The sequence below is a fragment of the Pyrgilauda ruficollis genome, unplaced genomic scaffold, assembly GCF_017590135.1.
Source record: "Pyrgilauda ruficollis isolate IOZ18807 unplaced genomic scaffold, ASM1759013v1 scaffold11, whole genome shotgun sequence".
In the NCBI taxonomy this organism is placed as follows: domain Eukaryota; kingdom Metazoa; phylum Chordata; class Aves; order Passeriformes; family Passeridae; genus Pyrgilauda; species Pyrgilauda ruficollis.
Genome location: NW_024509210.1, coordinates 2470989 through 2494501, shown reverse-complemented (window position 1 = coordinate 2494501; position 23513 = coordinate 2470989). Strand labels below are relative to the sequence as shown.

General features: G+C 44.0%; 1 protein-coding gene across 10 annotated transcripts in view; it reads right to left on the bottom strand.

Annotated features, from left to right (window-relative positions):
• JMJD1C (jumonji domain containing 1C) overlaps positions 1–23513 on the bottom strand; it is a 159901-nt gene that overhangs the window by 49304 nt on the left and 87084 nt on the right. For 3 of the 10 annotated variants that reach the window (XM_041473264.1, XM_041473189.1, XM_041473225.1), the window contains exon 3: positions 6990–7103. In XM_041473264.1, the coding sequence (XP_041329198.1) occupies positions 6990–7103 (114 nt within the window). The other 7 variants (XM_041473209.1, XM_041473200.1, XM_041473239.1 and 4 more) reach the window with 7 other exon arrangements.

Sequence of the window (23513 nt, the reverse complement as noted above, 5' to 3'; positions counted from 1 at the left end):
CATGAAACTCAAGTTTCCTCCTACCTGAAATGCAGGAATGCCTACTCTCTTCCTGCTCTGGGTACAAAGTCCCATTCGACACTGCATTCACACTAATCCCAATGCACTGAGGATTTCCAATCCCAACAAAGAGCAACTTGGGAAACCAAGAACACAGGGGCAAAGCAGCAACTGGTTATAATGTGAAACAGACTTCGCTGGGAGCTGACTCTGAGTCTGGATTATAGAAGCAGGGCTGGTCAGGACCACCACACAAGAAAAATACTCGAAATTTTCATTTTTAATAGATGAAATGGAAATTTTAAGGACTCAGAACCAAGAATAAGGCTTCCTTCACTTACTCCTGAGTGGTATTTTCCATGGATTTTTACTGGTGAAAAAGTAATCACTTGTGATCAAATACAGGAAATTTTTACTCAGAAACACCGGATGGATTTTTAAACTCAGTAATCCCAAGCATGGCTTTTCAGAAGTACCAAAACACTTCAGTAAAAGGACTTAATATTCACCTTCAAAGAAGAAGCATGCTTTGTTCTATCTCTTCTATTCTGAAATCCAGTCTTTTAATTACTTACTTAAATACTACCTCCTAGAGTAGGATTAATGAAATCAAATCATTGAACTGGTTTTTCAGAAATTATAGGAAGAATATGACCGAGGAAGGAAAACTGTTTTCCTATGGATCTGAGTGTCACCTGCATTGGGATAACCTCAGCTTATCCCAAGGACCTCCCAGCTCTTTCCCCATTCCTCCTTGTGTACCTTCCCACAGCTTCAGCAGTTCCACCTGAACTGGTGGAGCCACACTCTTCGTGGCAGCTGCGTCACCTCCTGTGACTGATGGCCTCCCCTCCACACTGCTCACTTCCCTAGGGCTTGGCAGATCTGAAGAACTCCACTCCTGTGCCAAACCTCGCTGAGAGACAAAAAAAGTGACTGAAGCTCTTATTTCTTACCAGATCAAGGTAAAACAGAAAGGTGCCATTTTATTCCACCTCTTTTGAGAAAACAGAGGAAGTTCTCAAACAAGAAGCTCTTCTTCAAAGAGGACCACAAATACAGGCTTAGGGCAGATGATGTACTTGTCCCTCTGACTCTACAAATCACGGGTGCCAATCCCTCCTCCCTCATTCCTCTCCTTTTGCGAGCACTGGGATGAAACTCTCCTGTCCTGCACGTGTTGCTGGGAGTGAGGACTGGGTGAGTCATCTGACCCACTTCTAGCTGGACCAGCTTTGTGCTTCCCCACATGTTGGAGCCGAACACAGCAACGTCGATGTGTCGGTAACGAGCTGTTTAGACCATCGCTCTTTACAAGGCTGCCAGGGAAGCCAGCTGGACTCCTTATGGGTGGTCCAGAGACATGGGAAAGAATCGAGACAGTTCTTCAGCACAACACTGAGAGGAGTTAAAGATGCACAAAGCTGCGTGTGCCTGGGCTGTCTGTGGAGGAACCGAAAGCAGGAGGGGAGCGCATAGGCTCTGTGCCCAGCACCCAAAGCTCCCGAGCTGCTTCTGGCAACCTCAGAGGGTGGGACCAACCCCAAAAGCTCCTGCCTGCCCATCAGTGGAGGTAAAAGTTTATGGGAAAAGCAATTTTCAGCTGCAGTAGTTATTTTTAAGCCTGAAGCCTAAAGTAAGAGAAGTCTGAAAGATGAGTGCACATATAATTATGGGGTGCTTAAAATACAGACAGAAAAATACTATTTTATCCCTGTTTCAAGATGTTTAAAGAATTTTTTATGTGCACATGTCATTACTATACAAGCCCAGCTTACTTGCTCCTACAAACAAACAAGTCACAGAACCCAAAGGCATCCAGGTCTCAAATATCCCATGTCTGCCCAGAATGAACAGAAAAGCAGAGCAGTGGTGTTGCCCATGGCCCTTCACTCAAGTCTTTCTTAATGGCACATATGTCTTGAATTTGTAATAAATCAAGGTAAGTGTATATTAGGTCCTGTATCTGATGTACCTACTTCATGATTAGTGAGAAAGTTGATTATTTCAACAATCTTTAAGGCGTGTTAGACATTTGACCTGCCAGCATTCAGACGTGCCACACACATTTAGAAAATGAGCAAAGTACAGGTGCCTATCACTGTTCATGCAACACCTCCCACGGGGGATTTCTCATTGCCCTATCTTTACATCTGCAACCTTCAGCACAGAGGTAGACAGGCAGACTGTACCATTTTGAAACACTCAAGCAAGCATGTTTGTCTTCCAGAAAAAAAAAAAGTTCTGAAGGAGAGTGTGAGGGCTGAAGAGAGATCTCACCATAAATATTCATTCTCAGCAAGATTTTTTTTCTTTAAATCAAATAAGCAAGAGGACTTTTTAAAGACTCTGCACCCTTCCACTTTCCTCCCTAAGTGGTAAAATACCCTTTGCAGGACATTTAATGATTGTGAAGGAACTTAATTTGAATTCTGCCCTGCCTCCACTGTGCACATTTGCTCCAGTGCTGTGTGCTCAGAAATCCTTTGGAAATACATTATCACACACAGTATGTACATATTTGGAAGTATATAATCAATCACGCACCCTTGCTCTGCCCGACCCAGACACAGCTGAAATGCACTCACTGCTTCAGGCAAAGCAGAGTCCTTCCAGATCTTTCCACAAGCCTATTTTACTATGAAAAAACCACGATATAAAACACTTTTTGTTATTCTTCATTTGCTTGTCCAAAGTATAATGCAGTTGACTCCAGCTGCTTCAGCCAGCAACAGCAGAATCACACACTTCAGTCCAACAGTGTCCGTGACGGGCACTGCCAAACACCACCCAGACAAAAACACCACTCTGATGAGGTCACACATACCATATGCTGGGCTTTAATGCTTCACATCCCCATCTATAGCCCTTCAAGTAAACGACAGTGCTTAAACAAATTAAGGCATGATTAGCTTTGCTGCTGCCTAACTTAATATGTGTATCACAAAACAGACACACATAGATGTCACAGAACAGTACAAATAACTTATTAAAGAAAACCACTTCAGTTCAAAGTATCTGATTTAGGTCAACTTGTATGTGTACACTTAACTGCTTTTTCCTAATTTTTCCTAAAACAGCTTTTTGGAAGAGGTGTTCATTTTCAGACTATACCAAGAGCCAATATTAAACCCACTACAGTAGTGAATTTTTAAACACAGAGCATACATGATATATTATAAATGCAAAGTGGAATTCACATTAAAGACCTAACCTACATGTCCATTTCAAGACTAAACTTCCTACAGATACTAATTTGATATAAAAAATGCATGTTGTAAACTTTATGTCTGTTTCCTGCAAAGGACAGAATTTTCATTCCACTGCTAAGCAAACTACCACAGCAAACCTTCACATCTGCTTTATCCTCAAGATCCCCTCATCACCACCATAAAAAGAACTACATGACTAAACGGTCTGACCATCCCAGATTAATGAATGAGTCACTCAGTCACACACAAGTTTCACATAGAGAATAATACCGTTTACATCCTCCATGAAACAACAGAGATAAAAGCCACCGGAAACAAGTTGTAGGTTGGTGTTTAAGACACCACACATACAGAATCCAAACAATTTCTAAAGAGAAGGACAGGATTCTAAGCAGTACACACAAAAGGCAAAAGAAGAACCACATGCACATTTAGCAGCAAAGAACAATTTCACTGGCAAGTGTTACAGTTGGTATAGCAAACCTTGTGAAGACATGGAAGTGGGCTCACATAATGCAGCAGCATACCCTACTTTTACTAACGATATTCATCTAGCCCTCAGCAAGGTCACTGAATCTCTTAACAATTGAAACATGTTTATTTATGCAAAGAGCAGACATGGCATGGGAATGCATGGGTCACAATTCCCCAGAAGTCCTGCCAAAGTCTCTTTAATCTTGTTCTGGAAGAACCACTTCTGGTAACGACAGTAATTTAGTTCTTTGCCTACTCAAACTTTGTTTTCCCTGCCAAGTCTGAAAGGATGCCAAGTGTGCTGTTTTCTCTGCTTTGAGCAGTTGTCACCTTTACACTGGACAGCAGCACCTTATTCATGAAGCCTTTTGGCCCAATAGTTATGTGAAACACCACTGTTTCTTGATGAGAACTGATGTGAGCAGAATTCATACCAAATACTCGTCTGCTGCCCATTACCAGTATTAGGAATCTATGCAATGATGGGAAAAATTAGTCAGTAGTTAAGAATTGTATCTGAAGTGAAATGGAGTCTTCCCACACAAATTCAAACTTTGTTTCTTTTGGCAGGAAGATACTGGAATTTTAGGCACTAACAGCAAAATGCAATAAAAAAGTGTTTAGGTCAACATGGTCTCTAAGGACTTCATATTGAAAATGTGCAGCCATGAGAGCTTAAACAAAAAACTAAACACGTTTCAGAAGACTCAAAGTTAACTCATCCCTGCAAAGAATTATTCCTCAGTTCTGTCTTCTGCTCACAAGCAGATCAATGCTTTTCCAGACTAAACAAGGGAGCAAAACCACCATTTTTTTGCAAAGGAGATAGTAACAGGAAGTTTGCCAAAGATTTCTCTAGGACCTGGTATTATGGCAAAGAAAAGGGAGGTCTTTCAAAAAAACATACAAGTACAAACTACCTTACATTAAGTGACTAATGGCTAGGAATGTGATTTCTAGCATTAACAGAAAACAGCAAGCAAAAAGAATAGAAACAATCCTCTCACTTCAGCTATCTTTGTGCAGAAAAGAATTCGTAGTAATAAAGCTAATATTTCTGTCTAACATACTGTTAGTATATATAGTTTCTATTCTCTTGAAGACATGATCATTCAGTAAAGTTCTTATCTGTACAATTAACTTGTAAAACTTGGCACTGAGATATTGCCAGCCCTGTGAAGAGATATTCCTATGAAAAATATTTCTCAAGCTTTTTATAACCATTCAAATAAAGAAATCTTTGCACTATTCATCAGTGAGCACAATGCTGTTTTATGCTACTACACTCAATATCTAAGCAATATCCAGTTAAAACGCAAATTCTGGGTGCCTTAGAACTTAGAGGCATCTCTGTCAGGAAACGTCTCGTAATGTTAAAATAAACAATTTAAGTATCTTGTCACCAAACTACTCATGATGGATACAGATCAACGGCCCCCATCTCAGGTTTCAATAGGTAACTATTTGCTCCATGAGAGGAGGAAACAGCCTGATCTAACACAGAATTGCCCTCTGTGTGTCAAAAATAGAGGCCAACAGTTAGGGAGAACAAGCCTATCCCTAGAACTATTTTCGACAAGCTACTGCTTTGTAGCAATTTTTGGTGAATATGTCTTTGAGAAGTGAAGTCGCCAACACTGCTAATTTCATATTACTGATCAAGATAGTATGACATATTTTGTCTGTTCAAATGACGTATTTTACAAAATGACACCTTCAATCTGAATGCACCTTCCCAAATTAAGGTGCTTCCAAGTCTAATGCCTTATCAGTTAATATTCTTTGGAGGGCCTAAAATGCATAGAACATCGCTGTGTCACTGCCTGGCAATGGCATTGTTTAACAAAAGGCAGTCCTCCTATGTTCCATTTGCTTTGTTCAGATCAGAAATGATCCAGTGCCAAAAGGAGATTGATTACTGTTACTGGAATGAGCATTACCAGACACATGATCTTGACAGATTTCAGGCAAAGGACAGACAGTAGCGCCAGTATTTGCTTTGTAAAATGAATCGGGAAGATTGCGGCTGGACTCCGAGGGTGAATTTACACTTCATGGCTCAGCTGATTTAAGAGGTCGCTGCTGCCAAAGGAGGATATCCCACTCTGTGTTGCGTCATCCTGACCCCCTCCGTGGAGGAAGCTGCAGCACTGGATGCACCCTGGGCTAATCCAGCTCAGCTCATCAACATCACAGGCTTTTCCCCCGCGCCGTGTCCCCCCCTCCCGTGCTCCAAAATCAAGGCTGTGCTGATTTACAGGACTGAAGGCGCTAGTGCAGGGTCTGAGAGTGGGAGCTGCTGTCTGCAGCAGAACCAAACTGTTCCAGCAGCTCGAGTCATAACATGTAACCTCACCCTGACGAGAAATGTTCAACTCGTTTGGCTTCCCTACCACAGAGACACAAAAGCACCAACCCTTCCATGAACTGAACCTCCCTCTCCCTTTCCCCAGGATTCTCTCTCAGCCACTCTCTTTTTCTAGCTCTGTATTTGGCATTGAGAGAAAAAAACATCTTGGTGAAGCAGGAGGGAAGAAGGGGTGTCAGGACAAAATTACATAGCATTTATTCAGGGCCATCTGTTATTCCAAGCCTCTAAGTACTATTTCTGTAATCCACAGTGTACCATCCAAGCCATAAGGAAGAATTTATGGCTATTGTAATTGCAATCAGTTCAGCACAAATTGAAGTATCAAGTATTTTTCTATTTGTCATGGAAGAGATTTTTAGACCTTCTTCTGAAGCAGCAAGGGGGGGAATCACTAATTCTCTTGTTCTTTAAATACACACACATTAATATATTAATGTGTTTCTAATTAATGGAGAGGCATTAAAATCAAGGATATGGGAAGTTTTAGCAGGCAACAGTAAGAAGAGTGTTTCTTTTTTAAGACATTAACATTTTCTGTTATTCATTTCCCAAGGGAACCAAAAATCACTAAGTGGAATAGCACTGTCATCACGCAAAGACCTGGAAATGAAAGCTTCAGAAGGAGGGATACTATCTTCTATCTGCTCTACAATTAATGGTACTGGTTAACCTTTAAAGGGGTCAGGTATTTTATCTGAAGGTGCTACCGTAATATTCATGGCACAGTACACCTTGACATGATCAGATTAACTAGAATAATAGAGTACCCAATATAATCTTCCACAGAACAAGGGGCAATCTCTGCTAATAACCAATAGGAAATTGTTCCTGTAACACAGAACTTTAACACAAAATGCACTTCAACAATAGTAAAATCACGGCTTTTAAATAAATTAAATGGATCGTATTTATACACTGTTCAAATTTCTTACCTGATAGGGCTGAAAGGCACTATCTTCAGTTATGAAATCCAGCTGTTTGTCCACAAGGAATTCTACTGCAGTAATTGAATTGTATACACTTTTTCCAACCAAGGGCTTGAATGTCTGTCAAGGAAAAAAGAGAAAATTAGGCAACTGAAAAAACCCCTCAGCATATCAAACCCCCAAAACTGTATAAATACTGACATGTTCTTCCATTAAAACAAGCTAAAACAGAATAACAGTCACTAATTATACAAGAAAGGATTTTGTGTTCTGTCGGTTTTTTCCTTTGAGCCGTTGGTGGAAAACCAGCTAGAAAAGAGAACTACACCATACATTCTTCCTCTCCTTCACTATGCTTGAGCAAGATTGTTTACCACAGAAGCTCCAAGTGCAGGAGCACCATTCCATCCTAAACACACAGCTCAGCCCGCAGAGCCGCTCTCCCTGCCTGCAGGACCAGCTAGCACAGCAGTGATTATACTAAGGACAGCTCAAGTGGAAGCAGACTGCAGAGAAATCCCTCCCCCCGCTTCCTGTTCTGAAATCGTTCACCTTGCCTCAAGTCAACCATCTCATTTCCCTGCCCATCTCTGAACTGCTCTGCCTCTGCTCCTGCCGCCCCCGCAGCCGCTCCTCCCTGCAGCAACCGGCTGCTCCAGCGCAGCGCCTCCGAGCCCACAGCGCCGGCACGGGCGTTCGCACAGGGCAGGAGCCTTCCTCATTCACCCCGCGGGCTGGCAAAGCAACAAGGTGCTGCGACCCTCGCTGCTGGAGGAAGCAAGAAATCTCCCAGCTCTGCTGCAAAAGGAGGCACAGAGAAAAGGGAGCAGGTCGACACCCTGGTACAGTCTTTGCCCAAAGCCACTGCCCTGATCCAGGCACAGCAGGATGCAGCAGGCGAGCAGGGAGGGCGCCATGCCTCCAGTGATCTCCCCTGAGAGGGGACAAGCAGGCAAAGCCTTCCCTGCTGGCTGGGTTTCCTGGAACAGAAGCACAAGGAGAGAGAGCCCAGGGATGTACCTACTGGGGATGAGTCAGGTGAAAAGGAAATCCCAGCGGATGAAGGGGAGAGAAATGCTGCTCTGAGGACAGACAGGAACAGCAAGAGGAAGACATCTGTGAACAAAAGAAATGACTGGCAGAAAGAACATGCAGGATGCTAGGGGAAAAAATATGGAGGGACAGAAAAAAATAAGAGGAAAGTTATTTTATAGGACAAAAAAATAATAACGAGGGAAAACAGGAAAAGAAAAAAGCCCTTTGAGACAGATTCTAAATTTAAAATGCAGGAGAAAAAGACAAAGAGGAGAAACAAGGGCAGGTCAAACCACAGGAGCACTGTGCAAATGTTGCCAACATTTGTAAAATGCTGCTATCACAGCTCACATGCAGCATCCTGCAGCAACAGACCCCAAGTACTTACAAGGGAAGGCAGGATCACCACGACCTATTTACAGATGGGGAAACTGAGGCACGAATCAATCCCATAACTTGACAAAAGCCACTAAGCAGGGCAGCAGCAGAGCCAGCGACCTGCCCTCAGCCAGTCTGCAGGCAGCTCGTAAGAGAGCACTCAAGGTTTTATCAGGCTTCATTACCTACTTTCAAAGGTGTTGCCTCGCGATTAGGCTAAATATAACCCAAGTGTCTCTGGAGCTTCAGCTCTGGCACTTACTAAACAAATGAGAGAATTCTTCATGGGAGATACATTATACTTTCTAATACATCTATCAAACTCCACAAATGCTCCAACAGAATGCACAGCATTCTTGTTTCCATTTTATTTAAGGTTTCACTTCAGCTGCTACTCTTTCTCAGACAAGGAAGGAAAAAAGCCAAACCTCTCCACCAGTCAGTCATCTCTCCAATAGGTAACTAGATGAAAGGGCTGGAGGAGCAAGAGTATATGATAATATTCCAGCTACAGAGTCCAAATAGTAAATAATTATTTAACCTCTATTAGCTAAGAAAGGGCCTTAGCTCTTGCATCACTTTCCTATAATGGATCTTGTATTGCTAATGGTTAAGAGAGGGTGGAGTTCACATCATGAAATTGCAAAGTGTTGAGTGTATAAACTCACAAGCAGATTTTTCTTAGGAAAAGCCAATATTGTAGTCCTTCAGCTCTTTAACTGCCCCCATGTCTTCCCTCACACTGTTCTACTTTTCCCACACTGCCTTCTTTCTAACTTTCTGAGCTATTATTCAGGTCAATAAATGAGTTTCCGACTACAAACAACAGGACATACCACATCATCAGCTAAAACGAAACTGTGTGGAATGTGGCTTGCAGTTATCATTCAGGATTCAGACAACACTACAGATTAAGGTACATGTGAGCCACTGGTTTATCTTCCTACTGGTATTAAAAGAACTAGTTCCAAATATAGATCTGTGAGTGTGATTATTCTGAGAAGAGAAACGTAATGCCTTCTCCCTTACTTTCACAGATCTATGCCTCTAGACAGGTCAACGCCCCCAAAATACTCATGTGGAGGATGCAGGCTATCCCACAAGCACAGAGGAAAAATATGTAAATAAATAAAGCAAAACCATGCCATGTCACAGACCTCCTCCTGTGCACATAGCCACTCAGCTGCACATGACTTGAGATTTTTAAAAAACATTCCCACTATCAACAACAAAACACCACCCTTAAGTAAACGCCTTCTTGGAAAAGCAAAGTCCAGACTCCATCAGTTCCATGAGATAGGCAGGCCACCAAGGAGACACCCAGCCTGGGATAGGTTAGGGATTTGAAAAACTTTAAATGAAAGACATAACTGAATTTCACACTACATATCACACATGGCCAAAGAAAAACAGACTGAGAGCACAGCAGGCAAGAGTCAGCTATTAGAGGTAAGCATATGAGGCATGTAATGACATGAAAATATACATAAGAAGGTCCAACAAGCTCCTTGCAGATTTTCAGAGGAAAAGCTCCTTGCAGATGCTCCCTCTTTCCGTTCCCAAAGTGGAGGACAACTTTAAGGACAACCAAGCATACTGGCAGAAATCAGGAAAAACTAAACCTCTGTAAATTAAAGTCTCCCTTTCAAACCTGTAGCTTGTAAAAGAAGTTTTATATGCTAACCCAATTCCCCAAAGACCACAACTGAGTAGAGGACTCAAGCACTCAATTTTAAGTGATATCTGGCTTTACCACTATTCTAACTGGATGCTTATACAAAAAAAAAAAAAAAAAATCCTACTTTCACCCCCCACCAGATTTCCCTGCTCAGCCAAAGGGAGCTCCATGAACACACACTCCCTTTGGCTGCTTTGCTAACAAGCCCCTGATGCTGAATAAAGGTGCTTCTTACTCTGCCCCCTCACCATGATTTTACCCCAGCTCATGCCAGAAATAACCTGCCTACAAGAGGCAGCTGGCACAGCACTGAGTCTGAGAATTGGATTCTGGACCTTCTGGAAATTCACATTTTTCAGAAGACATAAATTACCATCATTTCACAGCAAACAATCACAAAACCATTCAACAGCATTCACCAAATACCAGTAACAGCAAATTACTCAGTGACTGCCTTTTCTTATACCCAATAACACAAGTCAACCCTTTATTTATCTTTCCAAAACTCCCATAGCAATCACAGGACCCACTTTCCCATGGAAGCAGTAGCAAGCAAGCACACAGCGCATTTTTACCTCTGCCTAGTGCAATTAAGCAGCTGGAGTGGGGGTAATCTGCCTCCAGCATGCGAGCAGGCAGCTCCCTGGCACCGGCCAGGGCTCCAGAAGCCGCTGCACCTCGACTGCTGCAGCCTGGGCGCTGCCAGGCTGTGACACCCAGAAGGCTCAATGCAGCAAACGCTCGGGTTACAGCTGAGCTCGCAGCTGCTGCCCAGCGCATCCCGCACGTAGCACTGCCTCAGCTGCCTCGCTGGAGCTCACAGCCGGCTTAGCTGGGCACTCTGCGCCGCAAGCCTGCTCCCCACACATCCTACAATGCACACGTACCGCAGTGACCCTTTTTAAAAAAATCTTTCTAGAGGAATTTATACCGTAAACCAATCAGACTTTTAAAGAGTTAATAATGTAATTTAGAAAGCTACTCTTACACTAAAACATCTACATTTCATACTTCTTCCTCTTTAAAGCACAAAAATTGAAAATATTAATTAAACCTAATTTTTACTTGCTATTCAGTAAACTTTTCCACATATTGTTCTCTAGCCTTGCTGTTTAGTCTGCAATAGCGCAAACACCGGCACCTTTTCCTTATGACACTTAATCATTCGAAACAGCTGTAGCTCTCTTCCAACGCCTGTTTGTTGCCATGGTTTGTACTCAAAGGCAGAATTACCAAGTGGAAAAGAGCGGACAATCAGCAAAGCAGATCTGACGTTAAAATCGAGCACGGGGTTTCCTCATTCGCGGATTACCCTGCCTGCAATCCCTACGGAAGCGGCCGTTTCCAGCCAAGGCGTTATTCCGGGCGGAACTCTCGCAGCCCTTCGGCGGGGGGGGCAGAAGGAAGTACCCGTCGGGACGCGGGGAGAAGGCAGCGCCAGCCGGGCCCGCTGCCCGCCGGAGCTGCCGCATGGCAGGGCGCACCAACGGCGCCCACGGCTGTTCTAACGGCGGGGTCCGTGCCGTTAACGGCCGGCACCGAGTCCTGCCGCTCCCGCACCCCGCCTTAACGGCATAAACTTAACCGAAAAAGAAAAAAAAAAGCACAAAACCCTCCCCCCTTTTTTTTTCCCAGAACTCCGTTTCTCCTGTTTCCCAGGGGCGCAGGCCGCCCTGCGCGGCCCCGCGGGTGCAGGAGGTGCCCGGTACTCACGCTGTCCCGGGGTCGCCGCGCTCTCGTCCCCGCCGGGTCGCGCACAAAGCCGCCGTCGCCGGCCGCGTGCCGCGCCGCGCGCGCCCCCGCGGGAGCCCGTTCGTCACGTGCGCCGCTCCGCGCTCCGCAGGGATAGGACGGAGAGGGGTTGAGGGCCGCGACAGCCCCGCGGGCCGGGGGCGCGGCCCGTTCCGCCCCAGCAGCCTCGGAGGGCAAACAAAGGCGCCCGTCGCAAAGTAAAGTGTCCGCGCGGGTATGTATCCCGCGAGGGAAGGCGCGGAGGCGCCCCCCGCCCCCCCGAACCACAGCGGCGGATTGTCCCACTCCCCCCGCCCCGTCGGCCGGTACGCACCTCGCCCGGCGGCCCAGCCCGCGGGACCTCCGCGCCCGCCTCCGCCTTTGAACTCACAAGGAAAATGGTTCTCACCGCGCCGCTTCCGGGTCGGGCCGGGCGGCCGTGCCGGGGGCGGAGACTGCAGGGCCGGAGGAGGAGGCGGCGGGGAGGGAGAAGAGGAAGAGGAGGACGACGGCGACTTACCGCCCGCCCTTTGTGGGGCCGGCGCGGACTATCGCGCAGCTGTGCGCTCTGCGGAGGCCCCGGCGCGTCCCCGCTGCTGGGTCATGGCGCGCTGCCGATGCCGCCGCTTACATAAGGGCGGGCGCGCAGTGCGCGGTGCCGGGGCGGGAGGAGCCGGGCGGGGAAGCACCGAGTTGAGCGTCGGGCGAGGAGAGCACGCCGCGGGAAGAGGCGGCGCTCGGCAGGCGCGGCCCGCGGCCACGTCCCGCGGGGGCGGAGTCCCGGGACACGTGTGGCGGCGGCTCGGGAGCGCGGCCGAGGCACCCGGGGGCCTTGAGCCTCCTGCTGCCGCTGCTCCTCGCCACAACCTCGAACTTCGCTTACAGCCTCAGTGCTTCCTCCCCCCGCGAAGCTGAGCCTGGGCTTGGAAAGCTGTTCTCTATCCCTCCCGCGGGTGGGCTTTGGAAAGTTAGCAAGCCAGGGCTGCAGCTCGTCCGCATTCAGCCGAAGGAAAAAAAAAAAAAAAAAAAAAAAAAAGGCAATAAAAAGGAAGGGCGGGTCAGGCATGATCTCAGTGCCTGGTTTGGGTCCAGGAGCCGCCGGAGCAGAGGGCGGTGGGCGGCTCCGCTGCCCCCAGCGCCGGGGCTGCGCAGCCCAAAGCCTTCGCCAGCAGCACGCAGTGCTCGCTCTGCGGGGGCTCACGGCCCGGGAGCTCGCGGAAAACTCCTCAAGCACCATTTTCTCATTTTTAGTATATAACCTATTTTCTGCCTGACGACCCCCCCCCCCCCCAAAAAAAAAAAAAAAAAAAAAAAGAAAAGAAACCCCAAAAAACCCACATGTTTTCACACTTTCCAACACTAGCTAATGCCACTGACTAGTTGTTTACAGTTCACATGGAAACTTCAACTGAATAGTCCAGGGGGAAAAGGTTCAGGGGACACTTAACTAATGAGAAAATTATTTCCAGAGAGAAATTTAGCAAAAACACCTGTAATACACCCCTTGAGCTTAGCTCACATACATAAACATGGATAGTAAGAAAAAAAAGAAAAAAAAATAATCACAAGGGAGGTTGCAATAGAGTTGCAATAGAGACATTTGTTTTCCCCAGTCTCTTTAAACATAAACAGCTGTACATTTTTCACTTCACGGAAAAAATACAAGGCGTGTCATTTGCCAAGAAAGTATGAGAATAATGGGAAATCAATGCATGACTACATCTCTGTTCTCATCTTGAATTATTCCAAATGATGTAAGCTTAAAGGTGTACTGGAATGCTATAACATACTAAGCTCTGAAATAAAATACTTAGGTACAGCTAAATATTAAAGTTGAACTGGAAGGCTTTCTACCCACCACAGGCTTTTCTCCAGCAAGCTGGTTTTCTTCCATAACAGCACATGAGCAAGGGCAGGAACCAGGCTACCTGTACATGGTGTTTGTACACTACCCAGCCTATGCTCAAACCACATAACTGCAAGACTCCTGAATTTCGCTTGGAAAGGACACTAGCAGAGGCAGTTTATTGTATTGATTTTCCTTTTTAAGTGGTCTTCCATCCGAGCTGGCTCAAGGCAGCCGAGCAGCCTTATATGGCAGCAAGGCTGTGGAGAGGCAGCAGTGCCTTGAGCAGCCTCCATCTATTCCTGAACACCCAGACTGGACAGTTGCTCCTCTGGTTTCTGGCACCCCTGCCACAGCCCCTCAGCAGACCCACTCAGGGCTCACCACCAGCAGAACACAGCTCACTAAGCTTCTTGGTTCCCCCACAACACATCTCCTGCCCCAGCCATGCCACAGTAGGGCTGCACTGCCTTATCTCCAGAGAAAAAAATTAAACATCTTAGTGACACCATTCTGACCTGATTTCCTTTCACTTCCTTTTTCTCCAGACCACCTCTCACTGGGTAGGGGGGAATAACACCTCTGAGAGAGGTCATGCAGTAGCAAAGACTAAAATGCAGCCTTATTCCAGGTTTGGGGCTGCAGTTTGCACTGCTGTGCCCTTTAGAACAGAGGTGTGCCTTGTTATCCACTACTCAACAGCAACAGGGCCACTTGTTAAGTGAGCAAGACAGTCTTTCACAGATTTGGTCCTTCAGAGGCCTCAACACCACTAAGAAATAAAACTTGACCTATCAGTAATAGCTGACACAAGAAAATATCTTGGAACTCAGACTTTGCCAAGTAATCAAGAAACAAAGTATTTTTCCAAACTTAATTCTGTACTTGTATGATCTTCAATTTAACTTTTAAAGCACATTTTAGATTACCTCCAAGAAGTACTGAGCATCCCAAAGACATACTACTTCCACCACTAGATTCCCCCCTTTCTCATACACTTTTAGGTTTTGTTTTACCATTTCTCTTAAGAGCCCAGACACTTAATAGCTATTTCAGGAAGGGCAAACAAATGAAAAATGCCTAGTAGAGGGCACAACATACTTCACGCTACTCTTGAACTAATGGTGCTGTGATAGCTGGGTGGTATGTAGTGCAATTGTCAAAGCAGGCAATCCTTAATAATATCCAAGACAGACACTATTAAAATACAAATCACAAGATGGTCTGGAGGACAGGCAAGTTTGCCCGTTTGGACAAAGCTTTATTAATAGACGGCGACTTAGTAACAAAGAATATTAATACCCACCCCAGCACCACCAATTCATTACCACAGAGGGATTTTGCTAAAAATTCTCAAGTTGCACCAGCTATGCATGGAATACTAACTCAGCAACTCTTATTTCCAAGAGTTTCACTCAAAGACATCCTCAGGAAAAATCCACCAAGTGGTAAAACACCTTTTGGAAGTAAAAAAAAAAGAAAAAAAACAAGGACGTTGCTACTGGTATAATTGTTAATGTTAAGTAGACTAAGGCAACCTAAAGTGACATTTACATCATTACTACTTACAAAATTTACTACAATATATATGTGTATGTTATTAACAAAGCACAGATGTGCCACATAAAGGTAAAATGTTAAGTAAGAATTTCAAAAATTAGCATCTATCCAAGCCTGTTTTTGACATTTGCAAACTACTACACTTTAAAAGGGCTTCTTTAGTAGTCACATTATTTTAGCGCTGTTTTCCGCTACTGTTTGCTTCTTCTCACAATTGGGCCTGAGCTCTGTCAAACAAGCCATACTATAAGCTTGCAGAACAGAGCTGCCTTTGTTCTTTGGCACTGCCAGTCCCCTATGGAATCAGGCAGCACACTGAACTGCACTCGACAAACAATCCCTGACCTTCAATTACTGCCTTGGCTCACTGCCACAGGATACATGTATTACTGGTAACACAGCGTGCCCTATTTTGCAGATAATCACTAGAACTACAGATAATCATGAAAATCAACGGAAAAATGCAAACATTCCCTTCCTAAAATCGCAGTCGTAACTTCCCCGGTGTGCTTCCCCAGGCTCAGGCCACGCATGTGAGGACAGCAATACTGCAGGGTTTGTATTTTTAGTGACTGCATGAAAAATTCCAGGTGGTGGATGGCTTTGCCGTCCTCCGCTGGACGTTTTCAGTTTGTTTTTTGTTTGCTTTGAGGCGGAAGGCACGCCGGGTTGTGCTGGCACAGTTGTGCAAGAGCTGCTCTTTTTTTCCCCTGCTATTTTTCCCCTTCAGGGGCCTGGCAGGTTTTTCAGCGGAGCAGGCAGGGGCCGGTGGCAGCTGCAGCCCTTGCACTTGCGGGCTGGCCGGCAGCCAGCGCCCGGGCCCCGTGCCACCGCCCCGCTGCGAGCTGCGGCCACCGGGAACGCCACACCGGCACTAGGGAAGCGACAGCACACACGGCTCAGGCGTTCTGCTGTGACCCCCTTTGGTTTCTTGCAGGCAGAGAACCCCTTGAACTGCAAACCCTGCTCCTTCTTCACACCGAGCCAGAGAAAGCCACATGTGCACTGCTGCGGGCCAGGAAAGAGCACATGCAAATATTGCAAATGAGTAAATATTTAAACTTTAAAACAAATGAAGGTTAGTTAAATCGGTCTTCAGCATTTAAATTAGCATTTTTTTCTACTTATCTTCTTCCTGTCTGTGCTGCTCCACATTTGCTTAGCAAGCAGAATGGTTTCACAGTGATAGTCCTGCAGATATTTCCTGCAGAAGTAATGCAGGGTAAGGGCAGAGCTACGGTCAGCCTCATGTTAGTGGAGAAATTAACTTTCTCATTATGCATTTGTGCAACCCATCGAGTTCAGACCCTGTACTTAAGTGCAGAAGCCAAAGTCCAAAGGAGAATTAATGTGTGTGAAACAATCACTGCAACACGAGAAATGCAGTAACCAGCATTCAAGTGCCAGTTCATTTGGCAAATTCTTCATTTAACTCTCCTTTTTTGGTTATTGAGGTGGGCAAATCAGACATGCAAAAACTTCACCAGACTATCTTTAGTAATTTTTCAAAACTGAGAAGCTGAGGACAAGAGTGTACATGAAGGAACATATGCAACAGTACAGTTAATACACTCCAGATCAGTGCTAACTGATGTGACAGTATATTTCAAATTAATCCAATTTAAAATATGGTTTCTATATTTTTAATGTTTTCAATCTACTTTGAAAACCAATTTTGTCCTTCCCTGGGCAGGCATCATGGGGTTTAATGCTGCATGCATCAACATGACTGTGCAATTTTCCCCATTACTTCATCCCCATCTACTTCATCATAGCAGTACTGCTAAAACAACCCTGGGAATAAGCCCTGTTAGTGATCTGATGCTGTATCTGTGGCTGAATCAGTGTCCCTGCTGCAACAGGAGACCAATAATTGTGGTAAAAGAAAAACCAGATGCATGGCCTTAAAAAAAAAAAAAATCATCATCATTGTAGTCAATAGAATTGTAGGAGTTTTCTTATTTGCTGGACAGTGCTCTAACTCCAGATTTATGTTCAAATACGAAATATTGAGCAGTCTCTCAGGCATCACTTTGTGGATGTCTCATTTTAAGCCCTACATCACTGTAAAAGACTTGTGTTTTCCTAATCCCCCTTCCCTCATTAATTGATCCAAAATGCTGGGACCCTTGCCACTCACTCAAATTGAAGTAACATCAATGTCACCCTGTGTGTGACCTGCTCTCTCTCACTTCTGGGTGCAGGTCTTTCTAACAAAGCTTATAAAACATATTTTTCTACCCCTCCCCATAGTTCAGAGCACCAGCCTATATTGCCTATATTCTTTCTGCATTTCATTCTGGCTTTAATAAATGCACACATGTTCAGACTATGCAAAATGCTGTCACAAACCCTCCCAGCCCACTTTTTGCCTTCCTTCCCCCAGCAGCCCCATTACATCACACTGCACTTTCCGAGACAGCATCTTCCAATCCTGGTATCACTCATTTACCAATTGCAGGAACAATTTACTGGCAACACTAGCCAAGCTGATTCACTGACATCTTTCCATTTTCTCCTTAAAACTCTGCCTGCTGTATTGACCTCTAAAACCTTGACAGTGGCTTGGGCACTGCCTGATGGAAGCCTCATCTTCCCTCATAAGCAATGCTTTCTATTTCCCACCTCCTGTCTCTGTGTGTCATCTGCCCTTGACTCACTCTCAGATTTTAACTCTGTGCAGAAAGGAAGCCTTTTCATTCTGTGCTTGTTGTAGAACTCATTGGACAAGGGAATTCTGGACTTTCATGTGACTTTTTGATTGTCGTGGTAATGTGCCATAACATTCATTAACCTTGGGACAGATTCTGTCTTCTACAAAGCAAGCACAACAGCTTCAAGTTCATAAAGCACAACAGCTTCAAGTCCATAATGTTCTTACCCACACTCCGTCTGCAATATTCATCAAACCCTTTTTAACTTGGGTGCCATCCATGTTTTGCAGTATTCATGCTTTTTCAGCCTTCTTGCTTCCATCACAGTGCAGCCAAACTCCATCCAACTCATTTCTTGGCTTTTCTTTCTTCTTCCAACCCTATCAGCAACATTCACAATGTTCTTGCATCCTTTCCCTCTATAACTTACTGGATGTAACATTCATTTACCTGGTCTCCTTCCAGCCTCACCTCCAGAAAAACAGCCTTAATAAGAAAATCAGCTTCAGGCTTCTAAACATCCACTGCACTGCTGCTCTTCTGATTCAGCAGTAGTGTCATGTCCCTCTCATTTTAACCACTAATTGAAGTCCATTACAGAACAGGAGTCCACCTTTCACCCTCCTACTATTTCCTGTTCCTCTCAGACTACATTCCCAACTGCCTCTCAGAAGCTCATCTTCTTTCCTGAATCACCCAGACCTAGCTTGCATAAGGTCTCTTTCTGTTCTTATTACCCAGAACCTAATACCTGCCTCACCTTTTTCCATCTTATCTCCTACATATATGTTAACTTGAATTTCCAAAGCACTGGGTTTTTTTTCCCAATTCTGCTGTTTTTTCAGCTCCTCTGCCCTGCCACTCCCTGTCCTTTGTCTAGAGCATCTTATTCACCAGCTTAGTCATCTTCCTGTCTTTTAAATGGACTGTATTTTATTTTGCATTTTTCTGCTTGCTCTTCACCAAAACAACTTGGGAGCATCCTCACCACAGAAAGCTCAGCTTCCCACTCAAGTTGAGGCTCCTAGATTGCTCAGGCTGCTGGCAGGCTCTTTGGTCCAGGGACTCCTCCTGGAAACAAGCCACTGGCTCCATCGGAGGCGAGTCAGGGTGCGGTTCTGAGGGAGCCTCACTGCAGGCATCACTTCCTCTTGCAGCCATGGTGAGCATGCACCCGTGCTGGTATTTTCCATTCCTGTAGCCCCACAGGACTCTTGGAACATCAAATGCTCCCTATATGCCTGACACCACACCCAGGGCATGCAACGTATTCTTGACACCATGCTATAAAATGGTCGCTTGAGTAGTAGGCTGGGACAACTCAGTTAAGTCTCTATGGGGAGTGGAACTGGCTCTTGAAACAGAGCTGGATATGTTAAAGAGGAGCTCCTGTTTGGAGCTATTTGCAATAACAAAAGCCTTAAAAACATACAGAAGGTGAAGAAGAAAAATACTGAAAAAACATCAGGAACTGAGAGCAGTATTTTAAAATAACACGTCATAGAAGCTGAAAGAGGGCAATACCTACTTCATGTTATCATGTGAATAAAGAAAAAAATAATTGTGCATAAATTTGGATTCAGTTTCTGAGAAGGAAAAGTCTCCTCCAGGTCTACATTTACTCCCTTTTACTGACAGCAGTGCATTCCACTGTTTGTCAGACACAATAAGAGCTGTAGAATAAGCACATTCAATCTGCAACATAGTCTGAACTGGGGAGGAAGAGGGTGGTCCAGGGGTGTTGGTGAATACTCAAAAGGCTGCAACTTCTACTCCTTCCTCCTTTTCTACTTCCACTCTCTCCAGAAAAGCAGGAACCTCATTTGGTAGCTCTTTAGGCTTTCCATCTGGCTGTCTATGGATTCCCATAGGCCATTCATGGAGGAAGAGGATTACTCATTTTGGACTTAGTGCCTCTTTGCTCTTAGTCCCAGCTTGTTGGGAGTAAGGTCACACTGGAACATTGGTCTGTGTTTTGCAATACATCTTTTTTATATTCTAAACATTGTACACTTTACCCATAAGGGTATCTTAGAAGTAGTATTTTCATATTTCCAAACACTAAGACTTGAGTAACAGTGTGCATTATGCTTTAATTATCTTTATAAAAAGCTCCATTTTACTGAGACAACATGCTAAAATATACTCCTCAAATAAAAATACCAGACTGCTCACCTCACCTGTGTGAGGGAGGGAGAGAAACAATCAAGTGCCAGACTACACAGAAATGTATTTTAACCTTCTTGAGCAGTATTTTCTCCTGCTATGATTATTTTATAATCGTACTGTAACTCTGTCAGACCTCCTACACAGATACACTTGCTAATACACTGCTTTGATTCCTGAATCTGCAGCATTAAAGGCTTTGGAGAACTTTTCAAATAAAAAACTCTTACAGGCATAAGCCACTAAGAAGGTGAGGTTAAAAGTTTAAATTTGATAGTAAAAAGTCTGATGGAAAAGACAAGATTTTAGTCAATATATCCCAGCGTCAGGATAATGCTGAAATTATGTTGAAACACCATCAGTCTATCTAGTAAACAAATTAGAAAATAACCTAGATATCATAATGGATTCTCCCCCTCGCCCAATGCTATTTTTAGATTCTCACATCTGCCCTACATGCTTGTCCAGTAGCAACCTTGATGGACAAACACTTTTTTTTTCTGTTCAGGAAAACAGAGGACAGATGGTGTTCAAAGTATTTCTCTCCGAGATAACAAGTTTTCCGCTTTTTATAAATTCACTTATCTTCAAACTGTGACAGCTGTGAGTTTAAAGATAAAATCAAAATGATCCAGATCTTGTTCATCTCCTTTCTCTAGGGTCTCTGAAAGGTCACACAAACATGTCTCACTCAGAAGTTTTCTACAGAATGTAGAATGTTTTTCTAAGTTTAAACTTACTGGTATTTTAGAAAATTTTAATGTATTTTTTCCAAGTTATGTCTCAGGTCTGTATTGTGAATTTGGGATCTTCTGGATCCATTTGTATAGTATATCAGATAGTACTTCCCTCCAAGATGTATTCACAGAGGTGATTACATTCCCTCATTCCTCCCATTCTAGCATACATGGCAGTGTCACAACCTGCATTTTCTACTTCCACGTAGTCTCTTATGTTAGATTGTATTTTATGCTCTGGTTATCCTCACCCTCCTCCCCTGTATCCTCTTTGGCTCCAAATGATCTTTCTCCAGCATGGATGAGCAGAATAATGTCTGTGAGTGTGAAAGGGCTCTCAGGGCAGCTCCAGGGGGACAGAAGCATGCCTCTGTTCTCACACATCCCAGAGTCACACCTGCCATCAGCTCGACATCACACAGCCGGTTCTCAGTCCTCCTCTGACCAGCCAGAAGGCTCAAAGCTTCTCCTTGCCAGTGCTTCTGCTGGATAAGCTCTCCTCTATATTTGCCATCTGCTCCTAAATCCACCACTTTCTGTTTTATGCAGTGATGTTTCGTTCCATTTTTATTCCTTTTGTTTCTCATGGATATTCCATTTCAGTTGCATAAAAACCCCTCATGCTCTGTGTTATGGGCTTCTTGTATTCTGCACCATCTAGTGCTTTAATCAAATTTAATGAATTAGTCCAAACATTTTAGTAAAAACACGAAGCAAGTCATTCCCAAAATGTGCTAACAGCTATTGGCAGACAAAACTGTTTCACCACAACACTCCACCTGTTTCAATACCACATAGCCAACATCTTATAAACTCATTCCTACCTAATTTACTTTTCACTCTACTAATCCCAGTCTTCCTCTGATTGTTGACTGCTTGACATAATGTGGAATGCATTACAAAAGTCTAGATGAATGATATTCATTACATTTTCTTGCCTTACAGCAAAGCCAACTGAAGTTTTTATTCAGGTGGGATCATGATATAGCATTTCGAGGTGCTGATGGTAAGAGTAGACCAGGATTAAGGGCAGAGGGAAGAAACACACAGTAGCTATAATCAGTGTACTTGTGAAGACTTTAAAGAATACAAGACCATGAGTAAAAGGCAGCATTAAATCAAAAATGTCAAAGCAAATTTCCTTGCCAAATAAAAGAGCAAGCTAGAGAAGCAGATCTATATCCTGACACTTATATATACCTATAATACTCATGTGTGCAAGCTAAACACATTAGGCCAAAATTAAACTAATGGAGATGCATATCTGGAAAAAAGAAGGAATAAACAAAACAATTCAAAACAAAACAAACTCAAAAGAAATAAAAATAAAAACCACAAAAAAACCCCACCAGAAACAAAACAACTACCCAAAAAACCCCAAAAACTAAACACCTCCAAATATTCAGAAATCACTACTAACTATCTGTCAAAATATGCAAAACAGGTATGTAGAATGCAGTTCCCAAAGTCACCTACACTGGGTCTGATCATACTCACTATATTTATTAGTGACCCAGATCATGGAACAGAGACTACATTTATTAAATTGACAACCAACCAGCTTGATGGGACTGCAAATTATATTAGAGGACAAAAAGGAAAACTGGACAAGTGGTCTGAGAAAAAAGATGACATGCAAAACACTGCACGTAGGCAGAAGTCAACAGCAAAAATACTGAGTGGCTAAGGAAGAATTCCACAGAAAAAAAGAAGTTCAATTTATGGACTGAGTTAACAGTATCATGCTGTAAAAATATAAACACAATACTGGGATATACGAATATTTGTACAACCTGTGTTCAGCATTCATAAAGCCTCAGTTATAGTACTATAAAGTGAGCAGAGTTCTGGATATTGCTCTTCATGATAGGTATGAACAATAAAGTGAACACAGTTTTGGAAAATACCATAGATGAATACAGACTGAAGAGACTGGGAGGGGAAAACAGCTGGGTGTGTCTCCAGTTATGAAAACAGGATGCTGCAAGGAATAATTTCTTAATCTCTACAGCAGACACAACAAGTTTTAACTGCCTTAATTTAGATTAGATGATCTCAAAGTCTTTTTCAGTCATACAAATCTGCAGTATCTGCCGAGTCACTGACCTCTCCCAAATAAAACAGCATTTAGAAACACACAGCCAAATTAATAATATCTTTAAGTCTGCTTTTATTATGCCATGCACCTCTCTGCTCAACATCTCCTACTTCATGGCTCCTCTCAACAGCAACAAACCATTGTTCCTGGAGGGCTGCAATGCAAAAAGAGTCTCAAGACCTCGCTCCTGGCAGCAGTATTGCAGTGCTCTTGGGAGCTGGGAGGTACCAGCTTTCCCTGGCTGCTCTGATCCCAGCCTCCATATTCCCACCGCGGGAGCTGAACAGGAAGATTTACCTGCAGACCTTGGGAAAGATTCTGGCAGATCATGCCTGACCTCAGTGCCATAGAATGGCCTTCCTTGTCTTGAAGATTAATTCTCCCCAAAGACAAGTATAGGGTCAATAAAATTCACTCTCTGAAGTAGATATATTGTAGTTTACTTTCTTTTCTTTAATCTCCCAAATCCTTGACTGCCCCTCACCCACACGCTGCAGTGCCTTCCAAAATTTTACATATTGTGAGGATAGACTGACAGGCTTTTAATTGCTTGCCTCATTCTTCCTTTCTCCCTCTTCATGTTGGCACTGCTTTCTCCAATGATTGGTATCACCCTGAAGGAAAAATTAGCTAAAATAGTTACAATC